Source organism: Lissotriton vulgaris, chromosome 5, assembly GCF_964263255.1.
Source record: "Lissotriton vulgaris chromosome 5, aLisVul1.2, whole genome shotgun sequence".
NCBI lineage: Eukaryota > Metazoa > Chordata > Amphibia > Caudata > Salamandridae > Lissotriton > Lissotriton vulgaris.
In genome coordinates, this window is record NC_141693.1 from 1,639,675,040 (window position 1) to 1,639,691,890 (window position 16,851).

The 16,851-nt window shown below is 44.0% G+C and overlaps 1 protein-coding gene across 1 annotated transcript in view; it reads left to right on the plus strand.

The window, feature by feature from the left end:
• LOC147716885 (uncharacterized) overlaps positions 1–16,851 on the plus strand; it is a 2,312,058-nt gene that overhangs the window by 1,681,768 nt on the left and 613,439 nt on the right. The window contains exon 9 of the mRNA XM_086919819.1: positions 934–3,035. Coding sequence (XP_086775945.1) covers positions 934–3,035 — 2,102 coding nt within the window. The remainder of the gene's footprint in view (positions 1–933; positions 3,036–16,851) is intronic.

The window sequence follows — 16,851 nt, forward strand, 5'->3', positions numbered from 1 at the left end:
CACTATTTATTTAATTAAAAAAATGTAATATTCTTAATTGTTCTTGCTTGGGTCCTACTAGGAACAGGATAGATCACTAGTTCCCAAATTGTGGGCCGCGGCACCCCGGTGCGCCGTCATCAGTAGCCATCCCACCCGCCCACCGGTAAGAAAATGGTGGGGAGCCACAGTCAACTGCCAATTAGGTCAAGGGAGCCACAGGTCAAAAAAGTTTGGGAACCACTGGTGTAGGGGGTTACTATTAATCATTTATTGATTGTACTGCCTAAACTACTATACCGTCCCATGCTGCGAATTGCATTTAATCTGTATGTCATGCTATTTTTCATGTGCATTAATTGTAAACAAAGTTAGTTAAATGTAACCAGAGCGTGTTGTTATACAATAGCTAAGCTATATATGCGTCCTCATTTGATTTCTTTTGAAAATTGATTCTACAATTGAACTAAGGGCTTTAAGCAGTGCTTTCTGAAGTCAGTGTAGCTGTACTGTGATAATAATACGGGTTTTGATTTCTCCTTTGCATTTATAAATGTATGCATATACTCCACATGTATTTATTTATTTTCCCTACGTGGCATAAATGTCTACAATACAGTTCAAATATATTGTACGACTAAATGACAATTCTGCATACAACAAAAATAACAAGTCAGCCCCACCTGGCTTTGTCCGTGAGCTTGTCCAAATAATGATTATGTTGACAGATAGAGGTATATTGTTGATGTTCTGTAAATTGTGGTAAAGCATCACCACATTCTTAAATGAAAGTGTAACTGACTTTAGCTGGTAATATGGCGCACCGTGCAGAAGTTAACTAAAATTTCAGTCACTGAAGTAATATTACATTTCTTGCTTACTAGTTTGCTGGTCTTCATTGTTTCTAATGCGATTGTCTTAAAGACTTTCGTTTTTTTTTCCTTTCTGGAGCAGAAGCTGCCAAAACATCGCCTATGACAGACGACGAATTCTTGAAAACTTTGCAATCCAAGAGAATGAATTCTACGGTCATATTACAGTTAGAGCCTGAACAGCCATCACTAATGAACAGTGGAGAAAATTTAATGGAGCTTTCTTCCAATGATTATCATCCAGTAGTCCAGGTTAATTTCAATGAGGAAGTAAACGTTCTTGGGGGAGTAAATGATTCGTTTCCAAAAAGTATGATGGATTTCGAGAACCCGGACATGTTTACTGCAAGGAACTTGGAAAAAAATGGACTGCCCAGATCCAGTGAATCATCTGGGAAACACCAAGCTGGTGGGCCTTTAGTCTTGTCAAAGACTTTTAACCTGCGCTGGGCTGACAAAAATGATCTGAAGAAACTGTCTTTTTTGTGGAGTTTACTGTCTTCGAATATTCAAAAGACACCCTCTATTGCAACAGAACAGAACAGCAGAAGTCTATTGCATGAAACTTCGTCAACCCCACAAACAACAACAGAATATCTAGAAAAAGTACAAAATTCCCTCCCGGCTGGACTCCAGGGTGGCGAAAGAATGAAAATTGTAATAAACACAAGGTCCAAAGCAATAATCTCACCCTTTGAAGGGAACATCTTTGAAAAAGGCAACTGGAATGCCTGGCAAGGAACAGTAGCCGAATGTGTCGGAAAGCAGTGCCAAATTCAAAATTTGCAAAGTCCATCAGAAAAAGGGAAAAACAAAGCTACATTGAAAAGGAGGCGAAGAAATGTTCCTATTGCACTTGTTACATTGATACTGAATAACAATGATGAATCTCCTTTTCACAATGTAGACAATAATAGCACTGAGGATAACGGAGAAGTATTTTCTTATTTAACTTTAGTGAGCAGTAGTACAGTACTCCTTTTCACAATACCAGCAAGCACTCCTGGCATGAATTCTTCACACCCTTCTGTGGTGCCCAGACTGAGCGGCAACAGCACCAACCCTAGCACCATTGCCCCTAGAGCGGTCCTGTCGCAGGGAAGGACGCTGCCCCTACAGTTTTCACCACAAACCAGTTGTAAACCAAACCCTGCAATGCCACCTGGGGAACTAGTTCAGAGACCAGAGGAACACGTTCAGAGACCTGGGGAACAAATTCAGAGACCTGGGGAACAAGTTCAGAGACCTGGGGAACAAATTCAGAGACCGGAGGAACAAATTCAGACACCTGGGGAACAAGTTCAGAGACCTGTGGAACAAATTCAGAGACCTCACAAACAAGTTCAGAAACCTGGGGAACAAGTTCAGAAACATGGGGAACAAGTTCAGAAACCTGGGGAACAAATTCAGAGACCTCGGGAACAAGTTCAGGAACCTGGAGAACAAGTTCAGAGACCTGGGGAACAAATTCAGAGACATGGGGAACAAGTTCAGAGACCTATGGAACAAGTTCAAAGACCTGGGGAACAAGTTCAGAGACCGGGGGAACAAGTTCAGAGTCCTGGGGAACACGTTCAAAGACCTGGGGAACAAGTTCAAAGACCTGGAGAACACGTTCTTAGACCCGGAGAAGCCGGTGTCACTCTTATTCAGTCTATTATTCTGGTCACAAACATCAGTGCCAATCTTAATGAATCCAGTGCGGACATGCAAAACCAAAGTTTTTCTGAGACAGAGTGGAACAAGATGATATTAAATAAATTGCTGCAGGGTAACAATGAACAGTTTCTTGCAAATACTAAAGTTATAGAAAATACAAGACCATTTGGAGTTGCAGACGATAGCATTCCATCAAGTTTAAATATGGCGAACAGAACAGGTCGCAAACTTAGGCCAGATATGAATGTAACAGAAACAAGCGAGGAAAGGGACGGTTCTTTGTTTGAAATGCAGCTGAGCGCACAGCTAGAATCTCTCATTCCGAATAAAGAAGTGCGGGCCTTAATTTGCCATGTCATTCGAATCCTTAAAATGGAGTGTTTAAAGCCAAATTTGAGAGCGGCTTGTGAAAATCTAGTTTCTAAAACTGGCTTATTGATGAAGTTATTCAGTGAAAGAGAAACTGGAGCATGGGACTCGTCATGGCGAATGTACATTAATGAAAGCTCTGCAGACACCAGAAAGGTAATTGTAGATTTAAATACTTTATTTAGGTAAGACCAAATAATAAACGCATGCTGACTTTTTGATAGTTTCTCATAAAATGCCATGCTCACATTTGTTATACATGCTGGGATTTCAGTCGAACTATCTTTCTCTAATTAAAATAGCAATACAGAATTAATATTCATATTTTCTTGTAAAGAATTACTGCCCTGGGAATGAGCTACTGTTCCTTTAAGGCAACCATCTCCCTAACACCCTGAAAACCCTGCAACATCTCAGTCCCTGAGCTGTAATTTCTGCTCAGCCTCAATATGAGTGCTCCAGGTGGGTATGCAGATGGGCATGCAGTATTTATCACAACAGACAAAATCCAACACGCTATTATGTTTATAGTTTAGCATGCAAAATAAATAGCCCCTCTTCTGAGTTCCTCCCAATAACAAGGAATAACCTGGATGATGGTGCTGACACTCCCAAATAATTACTGGGTATGGTAAGCTCTCCATCACTTCTAATTCTGGTCCTGCTCTGGCGTTAAAGGGCCGAGCCAAAGGCAAGGGCCTTTATCAAGGGAGAGGGACTTTAATGCCAGTATAGCCCAGCTATGGAGGGCCAACAAACTATTAGAACATTTTGCAGCTAGAGGACAGAACGTTCTAAAAATAAAACAAAGGACTTACGGAGCCCGAGGGTATTGAAATCCCCTTGGCTCCATGAGACCTTTGTTCAGCTGTGAAACACAACATTGGAATGTTGCAGCTCCTGGCTTCTACTGGCTTTTAGAAGCCCAGAGCACTCCATTTTTTCAATGGAGCTCCCAACGTTTCAATGTTTAAAAAGTCGTGGTGACCAGCAATTTCACTTATCTTACAGACAAGCTCCCCTTCTCTGGTGGTTCTTAGCACACTTGCAGCCAGGTCTCCTTCAAACTGCACATTAAGAAGTGTTAAAAAAATTGAAATCACAGCAACTTGTGTTTCTCGTCTATGTACCCAGGATCTGAAGCAACAATCATCAGTACCGCTACTGTAGGAAAGAGTTAAAGATTCACCTCTTGAAAGAACACTATGTCACAATGCATTAACCGCACACAACTTACCTACGTCCCCTATTACTTGTATACTTTATGGTTGTCTGTGACCTTGTACAACACTCCTCCGCATTTGTATAGGTTCACAGGATAGAAATACCATGCACCTACAAACATGACCTTTGGGTCTGAGCCTGAGAAAAATGTTACATTGAGTTTAGGATACATTATATTGCTCAGATTCAGTGTCACTAGTGTCTCTTACTTCCAGTTGGTGAGTATGTTTTAAATATTTACCAGTGACAGTCTTACCTTCCATTTTGGCAGTGATCATTTATACCTTAGCAGTAGATTTGGCGAGCGAGATAGTGCAAATGAGAGGTGATTCTTAATTAAAAACATCTCGCATGCCCTGGTGCATCTGCTTGACCTGCCTCCCTATCTACATTTTTCTTCATTTGTTTGTTTTGGTGAAGGTAGTGCTTCGCAGAGGACTTGCCTTTTCAATTAATTTGATTTTTGTAACCATGAATCTTTTAACAAGGATGTGGAAATAAAACAATTAAGTGACAAAAGTCTACAGAAACCTACTCATTTAATAAAGAAATCTCCCTCCTACTCCCTAAATAACATAGGTAAACCGGCATATGCACAGAGCTAGTTTGTAACTTATTTATTGTTTACTGGATGCATTATTGCTACTTTTTAGCTTGTCTTTGAAGGTCCTCCATTATGCATTATCCTTTGTGATGGGATGGCTTTCTGCTTCCCTGATTTGCTGTCCCTCCTATCTGTGATTTAATGTTTAGTTATTTGTTGGAAAAAAAATACTTCAATGGACATCCCTATACCATAGTGACTCATCATCCAGATCATGGACTTGCATCGGCACCAACCCTGTTACATGGTGGCTCCCAGGGAAGGTCACTCTTTTCAAAGATTCTATTAATTTGTTTGATATAAAAGTGTAATCTAAAGGTGTAACCCTAGATGGTATGCAACGTGTTTAAATGTATTGATTATGGAGGGTGGATCAGTGACGGATATGAGTGTTGTTAAGATCACATGCCTAGTGTTGGAAAGTAGGATTTGGTTTCATAGTTACCACAACTTTTTGCTGGTGTTGTTATGTTTTCTGACTAGTCTGACTGGGAGCCTGCTAATGAAGACCCCAGTCTCTGTGTTTCCTACTTAAATTGGACCATGCTGAGTACGTAGGTACCCCCCAGATTGGCTTCTGGTTTACGCCTATCAGTTCCTAGTATATGGTACTGAGTGAAGGTAAGAAAATAGGTCCCAGAGAGGACTAAATGCCAGGTGGGGGGCACTTGCCAGCACCACTAGACTGCTTTGAAGGGCACATTTTGTGGCCGGTTTGCATACTCCAGTTGGAACCAGTAAAGGGAGCCTTTGGCGTTCTGGCGTGAAACTGGGCAAACATCATTTGCTAGAGCGTATGCGTCCTGAGGTGGAAGCTGGGACAAGAGAGTGTTTTGTGCAGTTAGAAATATGCCTGATTTTATTGTAGTCACTGTTCAATTTTTTGTACCACTATTTTGTGCTCGAGTGTCTGAGCGCTGTGTGCCCTTCTTGAGCTTGTTGCTCTGTTGTCAGTCATACTGCAGCCGATTAAGGTGCTGCCGGGGTACTGCCTCAGACGCCGCCATCTTGTTCGAGGAGCAGGCGAGCGGTCTAGTGCTTGGCCCCTCACGCTCTTGGGGGTATAAAATCTTTACTTCACTCGCGCGCTTCTGATTGCTGGAGTGTATGCATCCTGAGGCGGAAGCCGGGACAAGAGAGTGTTTTGTGCAGTTAGAAATATAATTTCTTTTAAAACTCACCGCGCCTGACTTTATTGTAGTCACTGTTCTATTTTTTGTACCACTATTTTGTGCTCGAGTGTCTGAGCACTGTGTGCCCTTCTTGAGCTTGTTGCTCTGCTGTCAGTCATACTGCAGCCCATTAAGGTGCTGCCGGGGTACTGCCTCAGACGCCGCCATCTTGGGCGGGGAGCAGGCGAGCGGTCCAGTGCTCGGCACCTCACGCCCTTGGGGGTATAAAATCTTCACTTCACTCGCGTGCTTCTGATTGCTAGGGCGTATGCGTCCTGAGGCGGAAGCCGGGACAAGAGAGTGTTTTGTGCAGTTAGAAATATAATTTCTTTTAAAATTCACTGCGCCTGATTTTATTGTAGTCACTGTTCTATTTTTTGTACCACTATTTTGTGCTCGAGTGTCTGAGCGCTGTGTGCCCTTCTTGAGCTTGTTGCTCTGTTGTCAGTCATACTGCAGCCGATTAAGGTGCTGCCGGGGTACTGCCTCAGACGCCGCCATCTTGGGCAAGGAGCAGGCGAGCGGTCTAGTGCTCGGCTCCTCACGACCTTGGGGGTATAAAATGGCGACCTCATCTAGAGAGCGCAGCTGACGGGGCAAAGGGTGCGCCGAAGGCGCGCCAAAGGCAAGCCCGTCTCTGTCCGTCCCCACCGGACCCGCGCTTAGCGACGGAAATTATGGCCATTTTAAAAAAAAACCACTACTTGAACGCAGAGTTGCTCAGGATGGACCACTATTCCTGTAAACTTCTGCAAAGAGCAAACCCCATAGACCTCTCCTCTACCTTTAGCTGCATCTCCTGTGGCTTTCAGATGCTTATTAATCCTCCCTTTTTATCACACAAACTGCTTAACCCGCACCTGGCCACGTGTAAATGCCTTACGTCAAATAATCATCAGCGGACCAATAACAACCATAAGTTTGGCTCAGAGCGCCCGGCTAGTGGGAAAAGAATCTTGAAATGTACTTTACTGAGCACTAGATCAATGGTTAAACATGAATATGAAATTGAAGCTCTGATTACTGACCACGCTGCTGACCTAATGATTCTAACAGAAACGTGGGCATCTGATGCCTCAGGCCCGGACTGGAATGTTGCAGTTCCAGAAGGCTATTCTGTAGAATATGTAAATAGATTAGGAGCTGTGGGTGGTGGAATTGGGAAGATCTACAAATCCTACTTAAAAGTATTCACACTTCCCCAACAGGACCTAGAAGCCGAAGCCATGAGCTTTAAAATTAAGGACAATAATTGCCTGATATTCTCGGTCCTGCTTGTGTATTGCCCACCCGGTCTAAGAGCCCCGTTTATTAGAGCATTACATACCTACCTAGAAACTACCTCTGACTCTACCACCTACACTATTTTGGGTGATTTTAACTTCTATCTAGAAGCAAATAACGACTCTAACTCGACTACATTAATTGATAATTTTCTTAATTTTGGCATAAATCAATTAATCTCGAATCCCACTCACACTGCAGGACATACCCTTGAAGGCATTTTCTCAAACAATGATCACATTAAAGTTATTTCGATTCAACCTATCCCTTGGTCTGGCCATAATGCTATTTTTTTTAATTTGCAATTAAACAACCTAGTAAATTGTCGAAGAGGTCTTACACTCCCTGAAAGAACACGCCCCTGGAAGAAGCTCGAACCTACTCTTTTAACTGACATACTTGCTAAGGATCCCCCTGTATTTGAGCTCGGTAACACTGAAAATGGAGCGATTAAATTCCATAACTGGATCAGTCATGCAGTCAATGAGTTGGCTCCAGTGGAAATAAAAAAAAAACAGAAGACGTCCGCCACTGCGCAGTAGTATTCTGCAGAGGTGAAACTAGTAAAACTGAAGTGCCGGCGACTGGAGCGGTTGTGGCGTTCAGACTACAGTAACAATAACAAACTAGAATACACCAAAGCCCTGCATGAATGTAAGTCAGCAATAGTCCAGGCTAAATCAGCCTATTTTACAAATAGAATTCAAGTAGCCTCCAACATTGCCAGAGAATTATTTAAAACAGTCACTCATCTGACAAAGAGTCCCCGTGATACTGTCTTTAGTCCCAACCAGAACTTTGTGACAAGTATCGCTACCTTCTTTCAACAGAAGGTCCAGGAAGTTTAGGATGACCGTAGTATCTTAGAAGCAGATTCAATTCAATTCAATTCAATTCAATATTGCTTTATTTCGATTTTGGTTGCAAATCATACATTACAAAACATACATATATTCATAAATAGATACAATCATATAGCCGTTTATAATACAATTAAAAAATACAATATTTACAAGCTAAAATGTTATTCAATTGGCAACCTACAAGTTGCATTTTTACAATGTCTAAGCATTGCTTATTATATCATTAAAATTCAGGTTTCAATATTTTGTAGTGAGCACTCAAGGGTCAAACGATGGCGAACAACACTTTTAAGGAAGTTCACCACTAGGAAAACCAACAGCTCACCCTGTAACAATTGTAAAAAAAGCAATGCTGGATGATGTTGTTTAAGACCAGTACTCCTTAGTATGGGTATAAGCCATTTTTTTCTAAGGTTGTGATAAAATGTACAAAAAAATAAAATATGGGGAGTGGATTGTAACAAAAGACCATCACAGAGACAAGGAGGAAGTGCTTTTGCCCAGTTGTTTCTAGTAGGCAATGTGACCAATCTATAGAAGGAGTTCATTCTGAACCTTACCAACAGATGTCGTTCGTAACTCGTGGTGTTATAAGTGAGGTATGGTTGTATTAAAGGTTCCGTTTGTATAAGCAAGGCATGAGCGACAGAGGGTTTCGTAATCTCACTTGTTAATCTCAAAGCCTCTAAATGAGCCAAACATTTCTTTTTTAAAACCTTTCTCGGTACCTCACGAATTAGGGAGGGATTAGAGTAATATTGGTCCCAGCCCAAATCATGAAAAAATCTCGCTACATATCGCAGCCACCTTGAGTTATTTGCGTCATCCATTTTCAAGCAATCAGAGAGAATGAGCTGGGTAAAGAGTGCCTTTTCTGAGGTCCAAATCCTATGCCACAGTAACAGTGGTTCGATTTTTGCTAGGTCCATAATATATGAGAGACCTAGCTCAATGTGACAGGCAGGAGTACCCGAGCTGCCAGGTACTCCTAGTAGATATCTTAGAAAGGAGGTTTTTACCCGCTGAATACTATCAATTGTGACGAAACGCCAAAGACCCGCCCCATACAGAGCCACGGAAAGACATTTGGCTTTGTAAATATTTATCATTTCCAAGGGCACTCTCTTTCCCAGCTTTCTGGCAAAATTAGTTAGGGCTGCTGTGGTTCTTAAGAAAAGCAATTTGCGTGTGTCCACAGTGGCTCCCCATGAAAGTTTATGGTCTATTGTAATGCCTAGATATGAATATTTATCAGTGGTCGCTATTTTTTCCTTGTTGAGGTAGATCCCCCTCATTTTGCTTTTACGACTCGAACCCACCCTCATAACGAAGGTTTTACTGATATTTATTTTCAAATCCAGACCCGCCATAAACCTTGAGTACCTATCCAAATTCTTTTGCAGTTCAATGGGCGTGCGGGCTCGTATTACTGTATCGTCCGCATAGAGTAATGCGGGAATTGGGCGATTTTCCACCATTGGGAGGTCTTGGGAATCCTTCAACATCTCACTTTCCAGCCCGTTGGTATACAAAGTGAAAAGGAAGGGAGCCAAGACACATCCCTGCCTCACCCCTCTTTCTATAGGAAAGTCCTCCGTCAGCTCACCTCCCATTCCATAGCGGACTTTGGCTGTGGCATTGGAATAGAGTTTTCTCAGGAACTTCACCTCGTTTGATGGTGCCCCCATATCGATCAACAGGGACCATAGTTTAGAATGGGAGACACAATCAAACGCAGATGATAAATCCACATAGACCATGTACAGATCTCCACCTTTAATGGAAACATATTTATCAATTAGGAGGGAGAGATTTAGGGCCTGCTCAATAGTCCCTAGACCTTGACGAAACCCATATTGTAGGTCTGACATGATTCTTCCTTCCTCCGCCCAATCTTGTAGCAGTTCTAAAATGACTCGACCTGCCACTTTGCCAAGGGAGTCTAAAAGCGAGATTGGGCGGTAGCAGGAAACAGACCCCCTGTCCCCTTTTTTAAATATTGGAACTAGTACGGAACGTGACCAGGATTCCAATAAACCAGCATTACAAGTTGCATTCAGGACTCTTGTGAGAAGGGGGGTCCATAAATCCATTTGGGCTTTCAACAGATCGATTGGGACGCCATCAGGACCAGGCGCCTTCCCATTTTTACTAGCTTTCAAAGCCTGTGCAACTTCTAGCGTTGTAAACTGCAGGTTGATAGGGTAAGAGCTGGGTAGATCATTGAGTCTGGGATCCCCTAAATTTTGGGAGTCCGAGCTGTATGAAAAGATCTTAGTAAAGTGTTGAACCCAGTCTTTCTCTTCTATTGCTATCTCAATATTCGGAAGCTTAGTGTTGTCATTTAGAAAAAGGGGATTTGACCACTTGCCAGAAAGCAGCTGAGTTCCTAAGACTGCAGCTTTTGTGCAGTTGGTCCCAGAGTTGGTTTTTTAGTTCCCTCTTCCTCGATTTGAGTGCTAGATTATATATCTTCCGCAGTGTTTTTATCTCTTGGGGAATCCTAGCCGACTTTCTAAGGGCACTTTTTAGATTGGAGTAAGCCACCGTACATGCATGATTGAACCACCCTTTTTTCTGCCTCGGTTTTTGTTTAATTTCAATCCAGAGCGCCTCTTTTATTATTTTAAGAATTGCCTCGAAATTAATAATGATTTCTTGGTCAGATACATCCATACTAAGACATTTTATGAAATGTGGGAGAGCCCTCACTACCACTTGCTTTGTTATTTCTGCAGGGTCTATTTTTCCCCACTTCAAAGCATAGCCATTTATTCTACTTAAGGCCAAGTTGTTTTGCGTTAAAATTGAGCTATATCCGCTCCTTGAGTTTTGGGACAATGGCATCGAGATGCTAATTGGAGTGTGATCACTCAATGGGATTTTATGAAGAGTGAACACTGCTTCTGCCGACATAGCACCGTTAGAGACCAGAATATAGTCTATAACTGAATGATGTCCCCTCCCATGAAATGTTGGAGCAAATAGCGAATCCTCCTTGTTGGCGTTGTTTGCTATTACTAAATCTAGGTCAAACAGCATTTAATTAAGGAGGTTACCTAAGGTACAATGCCTAAAGTGTGTAATTGAATTACTAGCTTCATCTGTTATACCACAAATACCTTTACCCTCAGAAATACATGGACCCAGGTTGAAATCCCCCCCCCCCCAAATGATTGTCACGTTCTTCTCGGTCTTTCTTATACAAGTTAATAGAGTGGATCGAATCAGTGTTCCCACATTTACTGCATCAAGAACTGTGAGATTGTTGTAAAAATTGACTACGAGAAAGTTTTCCTTGTTTTTAAGGCATATCCAGAGGATCTGGAAATTTGTGTCTAATTTAATGGATACAACTTTAGTCGTATTAAGGAGGTTTGAGATGTAGGTTGTTAGGCCTCCTTTCGCTCTGCCCGAGATGGAAGGTTTGGCAGGCGAGAAATAGGTCTTATATCCCTCCATATGTATCACTTCACATGCCCACGTCTCCTGAAGTGCTAGAATGTCAAAATTTGGGATAAAATCTATCCATTTATCGTTGGTCACTTTTGCCTGCTGCCCTGCCACATTCCAAAATAAAACAGAAATACGATGTTTAGTCTCTAACCCTTTATGTCCCCAAATAACTGGTTTTGATATATTGTCAGTTCTAGAGTGGCAATTCTGTTTGGATTTGGAAGCTAGGAAAAGGTGATTTTGACCTGTGATCGTAGTGGCAGGGACAATCGCTATGTCTTTCAGACAGGCTTGCTTAAGGCACTGAATGTCATTTGGAAATTGTTGATCAGTGATCATGGGGGGAACCTTTTGTGGACTAACAGAACTATTTTCAGAACTATTTCCAACTGTCATCCCTTGATCAAGTCAGTCGATTCCCTCCATGCCTGACAATGCAGCGTAACGATTGTAAAGTGGGGTTGGGTACTTGGGATGTTGATAGAATGGATACCTAGGATATTCTTCCAGATTCAGGGGCGGTTGCCTTAACCAATCAGTCTGTCTTTGGATCGGCAGGTCTCTGTAATTTCCAATAGGCTGAAGCAATGGTCGAGCTTTATGTGCTAAAGGCCTAGGGTAACCTTCCAGATCTAGAGGTGGATGTCCTAACCAATCATTCTGCTTTCGAAATGGAGGTTCTGTGTAATTTACAGTGGACTGAAACAATGATTGGACATTGGATACTGGGGCCGTTGGAATTCTAGGGTAGAAATATGTAAGGTCACATGTGTTTATTGTGTTGCTAACATTTTGCGGGATCCAATTAATAATGTGACCAACTGCCCTTTTGTCTTTGAAATGTATTATTATTATGTCTCCCTTTATATCTTTTTTCCTATGTCCTATCCAGGGAAGGCATCTGACATACAAGATTTTCCCATTTAAGTTTGGAGGGAGAGGACGGTTCTGTTTTAGCCAGTATATTACTTTGTTCCTTAATTGGTATTCGGCTTCATTGGTCCCCTCCTCCAAATATGGTACTCCAGTTAATACCACCACAAATGGGACCGCTTCCGGCGGCAACTTCACAGTGAGCTTTTTCGAAAGAATCTCCCTTGTGAGCTCTTTTACTTTTGGAGCGCCCCGGGGAGGATTCGATTTCGCAGTTGCCAAGCCCTCCTTTTCTTTCTGCTTTGTAGTTATGTGAGTTACTACTGGTTTGAGGGGAACTGATTTTACAACTTTTGTTTTGGGTAGATTCACAGTTTTAGTTGTATCATTATCTGCATTATTTGGGACTGGGACAGATTTCAAAAGAGCAGGTATGGACTTTTTTTAGATCTTTTGTGGCCTCTTTAATTTCCCCCATGACTTGCTCCTAAATTCCCAATTGTAAGCCTATTCTTTTCAGCCTCTCTGCTATTGGTAGTATGAGAGATTTGATTAGATGTTCCATGTTACTCATTAGGTCAGTGGAAGACGCATCTTTTGGTGGTATATGTGGTGGTGTAACTACTACAGAAGCTAGTAATGGGTCATCCACTGTGCCTTTAGTATTCCCAGAGCTAGTGTTAGTGGGTTTGTTTTTATTTTTATTCTGGGCACTGCCTCTTTTTTGTCTTTTTTTCGGGGGCGTGCCCAATATAGGGGTTGATTTATTAGTCTTTTTTTACCTTTTGGTTAGATTTATTTCTTGGTGATGTAGTGTCTAACAGTATTTCCACCTCAGGGGTTGAATTAACAGAGAGTGTTGAAACATTTAATGTTGGGGAACTGATTACTGGCAGAGTAGGAGATCTTTCCTGAAAGATTAGTGGAATGCTATCTACGTGGGATACAACAAAACCCTCCTTTTCGCAGATGGGATTGGGGACCGGGGAGACAGCCTGCATCAGCGCGCCCATAGACGAACGTTTGTTCTTAAGAAGCTCCACTGAGCGGCGTCTTTCGGCCCGGCACTCAGCGAGCATTGTCTCCCTATCGGCATCATTACCAATCCTAAAAATATAGTTATTGAGCAGGCCTTGATTAGTTCCTCCTGAGGGAAGCGTTGTTTCTTTTTGAGTAGCTGACATTTTACTATACTGATACAAAGTTAATGGGTAGGAGGACCAACTAAACTACCAATACAAATCTAGCAATAGCAATGATTAAACAAGACCAATATCAAGCCGGGCATTTATGACTAGGATACCGAGTGATAGTTATGCTAGAGTCATCTTACTTCAAGGAGTATGGTAGAAGTCTCTGTGCGTCCTAAGCGTCAGTTTGCCAGCTGGAAAATGAAAATGAGTGGGCCCAGCTCAGCCTCCTTCGGCCTCTGAGGGCCTAAGAGGGCCCGCCCTTTGCCCGGCGATCCCGCGCGCTCCTGCGCAGCGGTGGACTACAGTATATTTATAAGGTGATCAGGCGGTAGTGGGCGGGTCTCGGTGGTGATGCTGGAGCAGGTGAGGTGATTCCAGCAGGGACTCCTGGGAGTTTGAGTCCCTGCTCCGCTGCTCCACCCGCCTTGCAACGCGCACACAACAAGTGCTCAGTGTCTCCTGACGGCGCAGCGGCACCCCCGAAGCGGGTGCGGCAAGAAGTGGCGCTAGGGCAGTCCTTTCAGTAGTGCTGGGAAGGGATTCCATGAAGCAAATCTCACACAACAGTGTCCCAAAGTCCGCGAGGTGGTGTAGCGCTTTTAACCTGTTTGTCGGCGGTGGGCGGGTCTCGGTGGTGATGCTGGAGCAGGTGAGGTGATTCCAGCAGGGACTCCTAGGAGTTTGAGTCCCTGCTCCGCTGCTCCACCCGCCTTGCAACGCGCACACAACCAGTGCTCAGTGTCTCCTGACGGCGCAGCAGCACCCGCGAAGTGGGTGCGGCAAGAAGTGGCGCTAGGTCAGTCCTTTCAGTAGTGCTGGGAAGGGATTCCATGAAGCAAATCTCACACAACAGTGTCCCAAAGTCCGCGAGGTGGTGTAGCGCTTTTAACCTGTTTGTCGGCGGTGGGCGGGTCTCGGTGGTGATGCTGGAGCAGGTGAGGTGATTCCAGCAGGGACTCCTAGGAGTTTGAGTCCCTGCTCCGCTGCTCCACCCGCCTTGCAACGCGCACACAACCAGTGCTCAGTGTCTCCTGACGGCGCAGCAGCACCCGCGAAGTGGGTGCGGCAAGAAGTGGCGCTAGGTCAGTCCTTTCAGTAGTGCTGGGAAGGGATTCCGAGAAGCAAATCTCACACAACAGTGTCCCAAAGTCCGCGAGGCGGTGTAGCACTTTTAACCTGTTTGTCGGCGGTGGGCGGGTCTCGGTGGTGATGCTGGAGCAGGTGAGGTGATTCCAGCAGGGACTCCTGGGAGTTTGAGTCCCTGCTCCGCTGCTCCACCCGCCTTGCAACGCACACACAACCAGTGCTCAGTGTCTCCTGACGGCGCAGCGGCACCCGCGAAGCGGGTGCGGCAAGAAGTGGCGCTAGGGCAGTCCTTTCAGTATTGCTGGGAATGGATTCCGTGAAGCAAATCTCACACAACAGTGTCCCAAAGTCCACAAGGTGGTGTAGCACTTTTAACCTGTTTGTCGGCGTTGGGCGGGTCTCGGTGGTGATGCTGGAGCAGGTGAGGTAATTCCAGCAGGGACTCCTGGGAGTTTGAGTCCCTGCTACGCTGCTCCACCCGCCTTGCAACGCGCACACAACCAGTGCTCAGTGTCTCCTGACGGCGCAGCGGCACCCGCGAAGCGGGTGCGACAAGAAGTGGCACTAGGGCAGTCCTTTCAGTAGTGCTGGGAAGGGATTCTGTGAAGCAAATCTCACACAACAGTGCAGCAGCAGATTCACTTACCAACAGTAGTGAGATTGCCACTCTGACTGATCCCAGCTACTCCTGCTTCCCTCTATTAGAGGAGACGCAGGTGGTGGACTTGCTCACACAGATGAAATCATGATCCCCGTTAGACTTCTGTCCACCGCATGTACTGCATATGATTCCAGAGATTGTGACAGCTGTCTTGACTCCCCTGCTAAACAAGGTTATCATCTCAGGTGAATTCCCCAGTAGCTGGAAGAAAGCTTGTATCCGGCCCATCCTTAAGAAGGATACGCTGGACCCTACTGAACCCAAGCACTACCGGCCAATAACCTGATTGCCCTTACCAGCCAAGATTCTGGTGAAAGCCATGAATCAAGAAATAATGAGATATGTAGACATAATAAGCTACTAGATCCTTCACAACATGGATTTCGATCCTTACACTCAACAGAGTCTGCCTTGATCATGGCAACGGAAAACATACGAAGGACAATGGATGAGGGTGGTAGAACAGCCCTGATTTTATTAGACCTAGGAGCAGCGTTCGACACCGTTAACCATTCAGTCCTGCTAAATAGATTAAGAACCTTAGGCTTTGCTGGCACTGCTCTGACCCTTTTAACATCTTTTCTGGATTCCCGAATTCAACAAGTGCACTGGGAAGGCTTTCAATCTGATGAATTCTCCCTCCCATGAGGGGTCCCCCATGGCTCGGCACTCTCGCCCACATTGTTTAACCTATATGTCACTCCTTTAGCCCCCCTTATTTAATCTCATGGCCTACAATTAGTGTAGTACGCCGACGACACACAAATCGTAGTGTCGGTATTCCAGTCAATCGAAGCTACAGCAGAGCGTTTCAAGAAATGCCTCCTTGGTGTAAAAAACCGGATGAGTTGTAATTTTTTTAAATTAAACACGGACAAGATCGAAATAATTGAGTTCGGCCAGAAACCTTCTGTTTGAAGCGACCTCTGGTGGCCTCCTGAGGCGGGTTCCTGTCCTAGTACAGCAGGCAAGGTTAGGAATCTTGGCTTCATGTTATATAAAGAACATCTGTAAGGCGCAAATCAACCAGGTGACCTCCGCCTGCTTTTATACCATCAAGGTCCTATGGAAAGTCTTACCATATATCCCGCCAACATAAAAAAAGACGGTGATGGATGACCTGGTAATGTCCAGAGTGGACTATTGCAATTCACTCTACTTGGGCACAGGAGAAAAACAACTGACCAAGCTGCAGGCAATCCAAAATGCTGCAGCCAGGGTCCTGCTAAATCTACCAAAGCGTCATCCAACTTCTAAAGTCATACATGAACTTCACTGGCTTCCAATTAGGCGCAGAATACAGTTCAAAGCCCTCTGCCTGGTCCACAAGTCCTTGTATGGCAAGGGACCTGATGATCTCACCAAACTCCTTCCTCGATATTTACCATCACGCGCTTTGAGATCAGCCAACCAAGATCTTGTATGTCAGCCAAGAATAAGGCGAGACCGATGGGGTGGAAAATAATTCTCTTACCAAGCTTCCAGATTATGGAACTCGCTGCCCCCCGTACTGCGCTCACAAAAATCTAAAATGTGCTTTAGAAAGGCATTGAAAA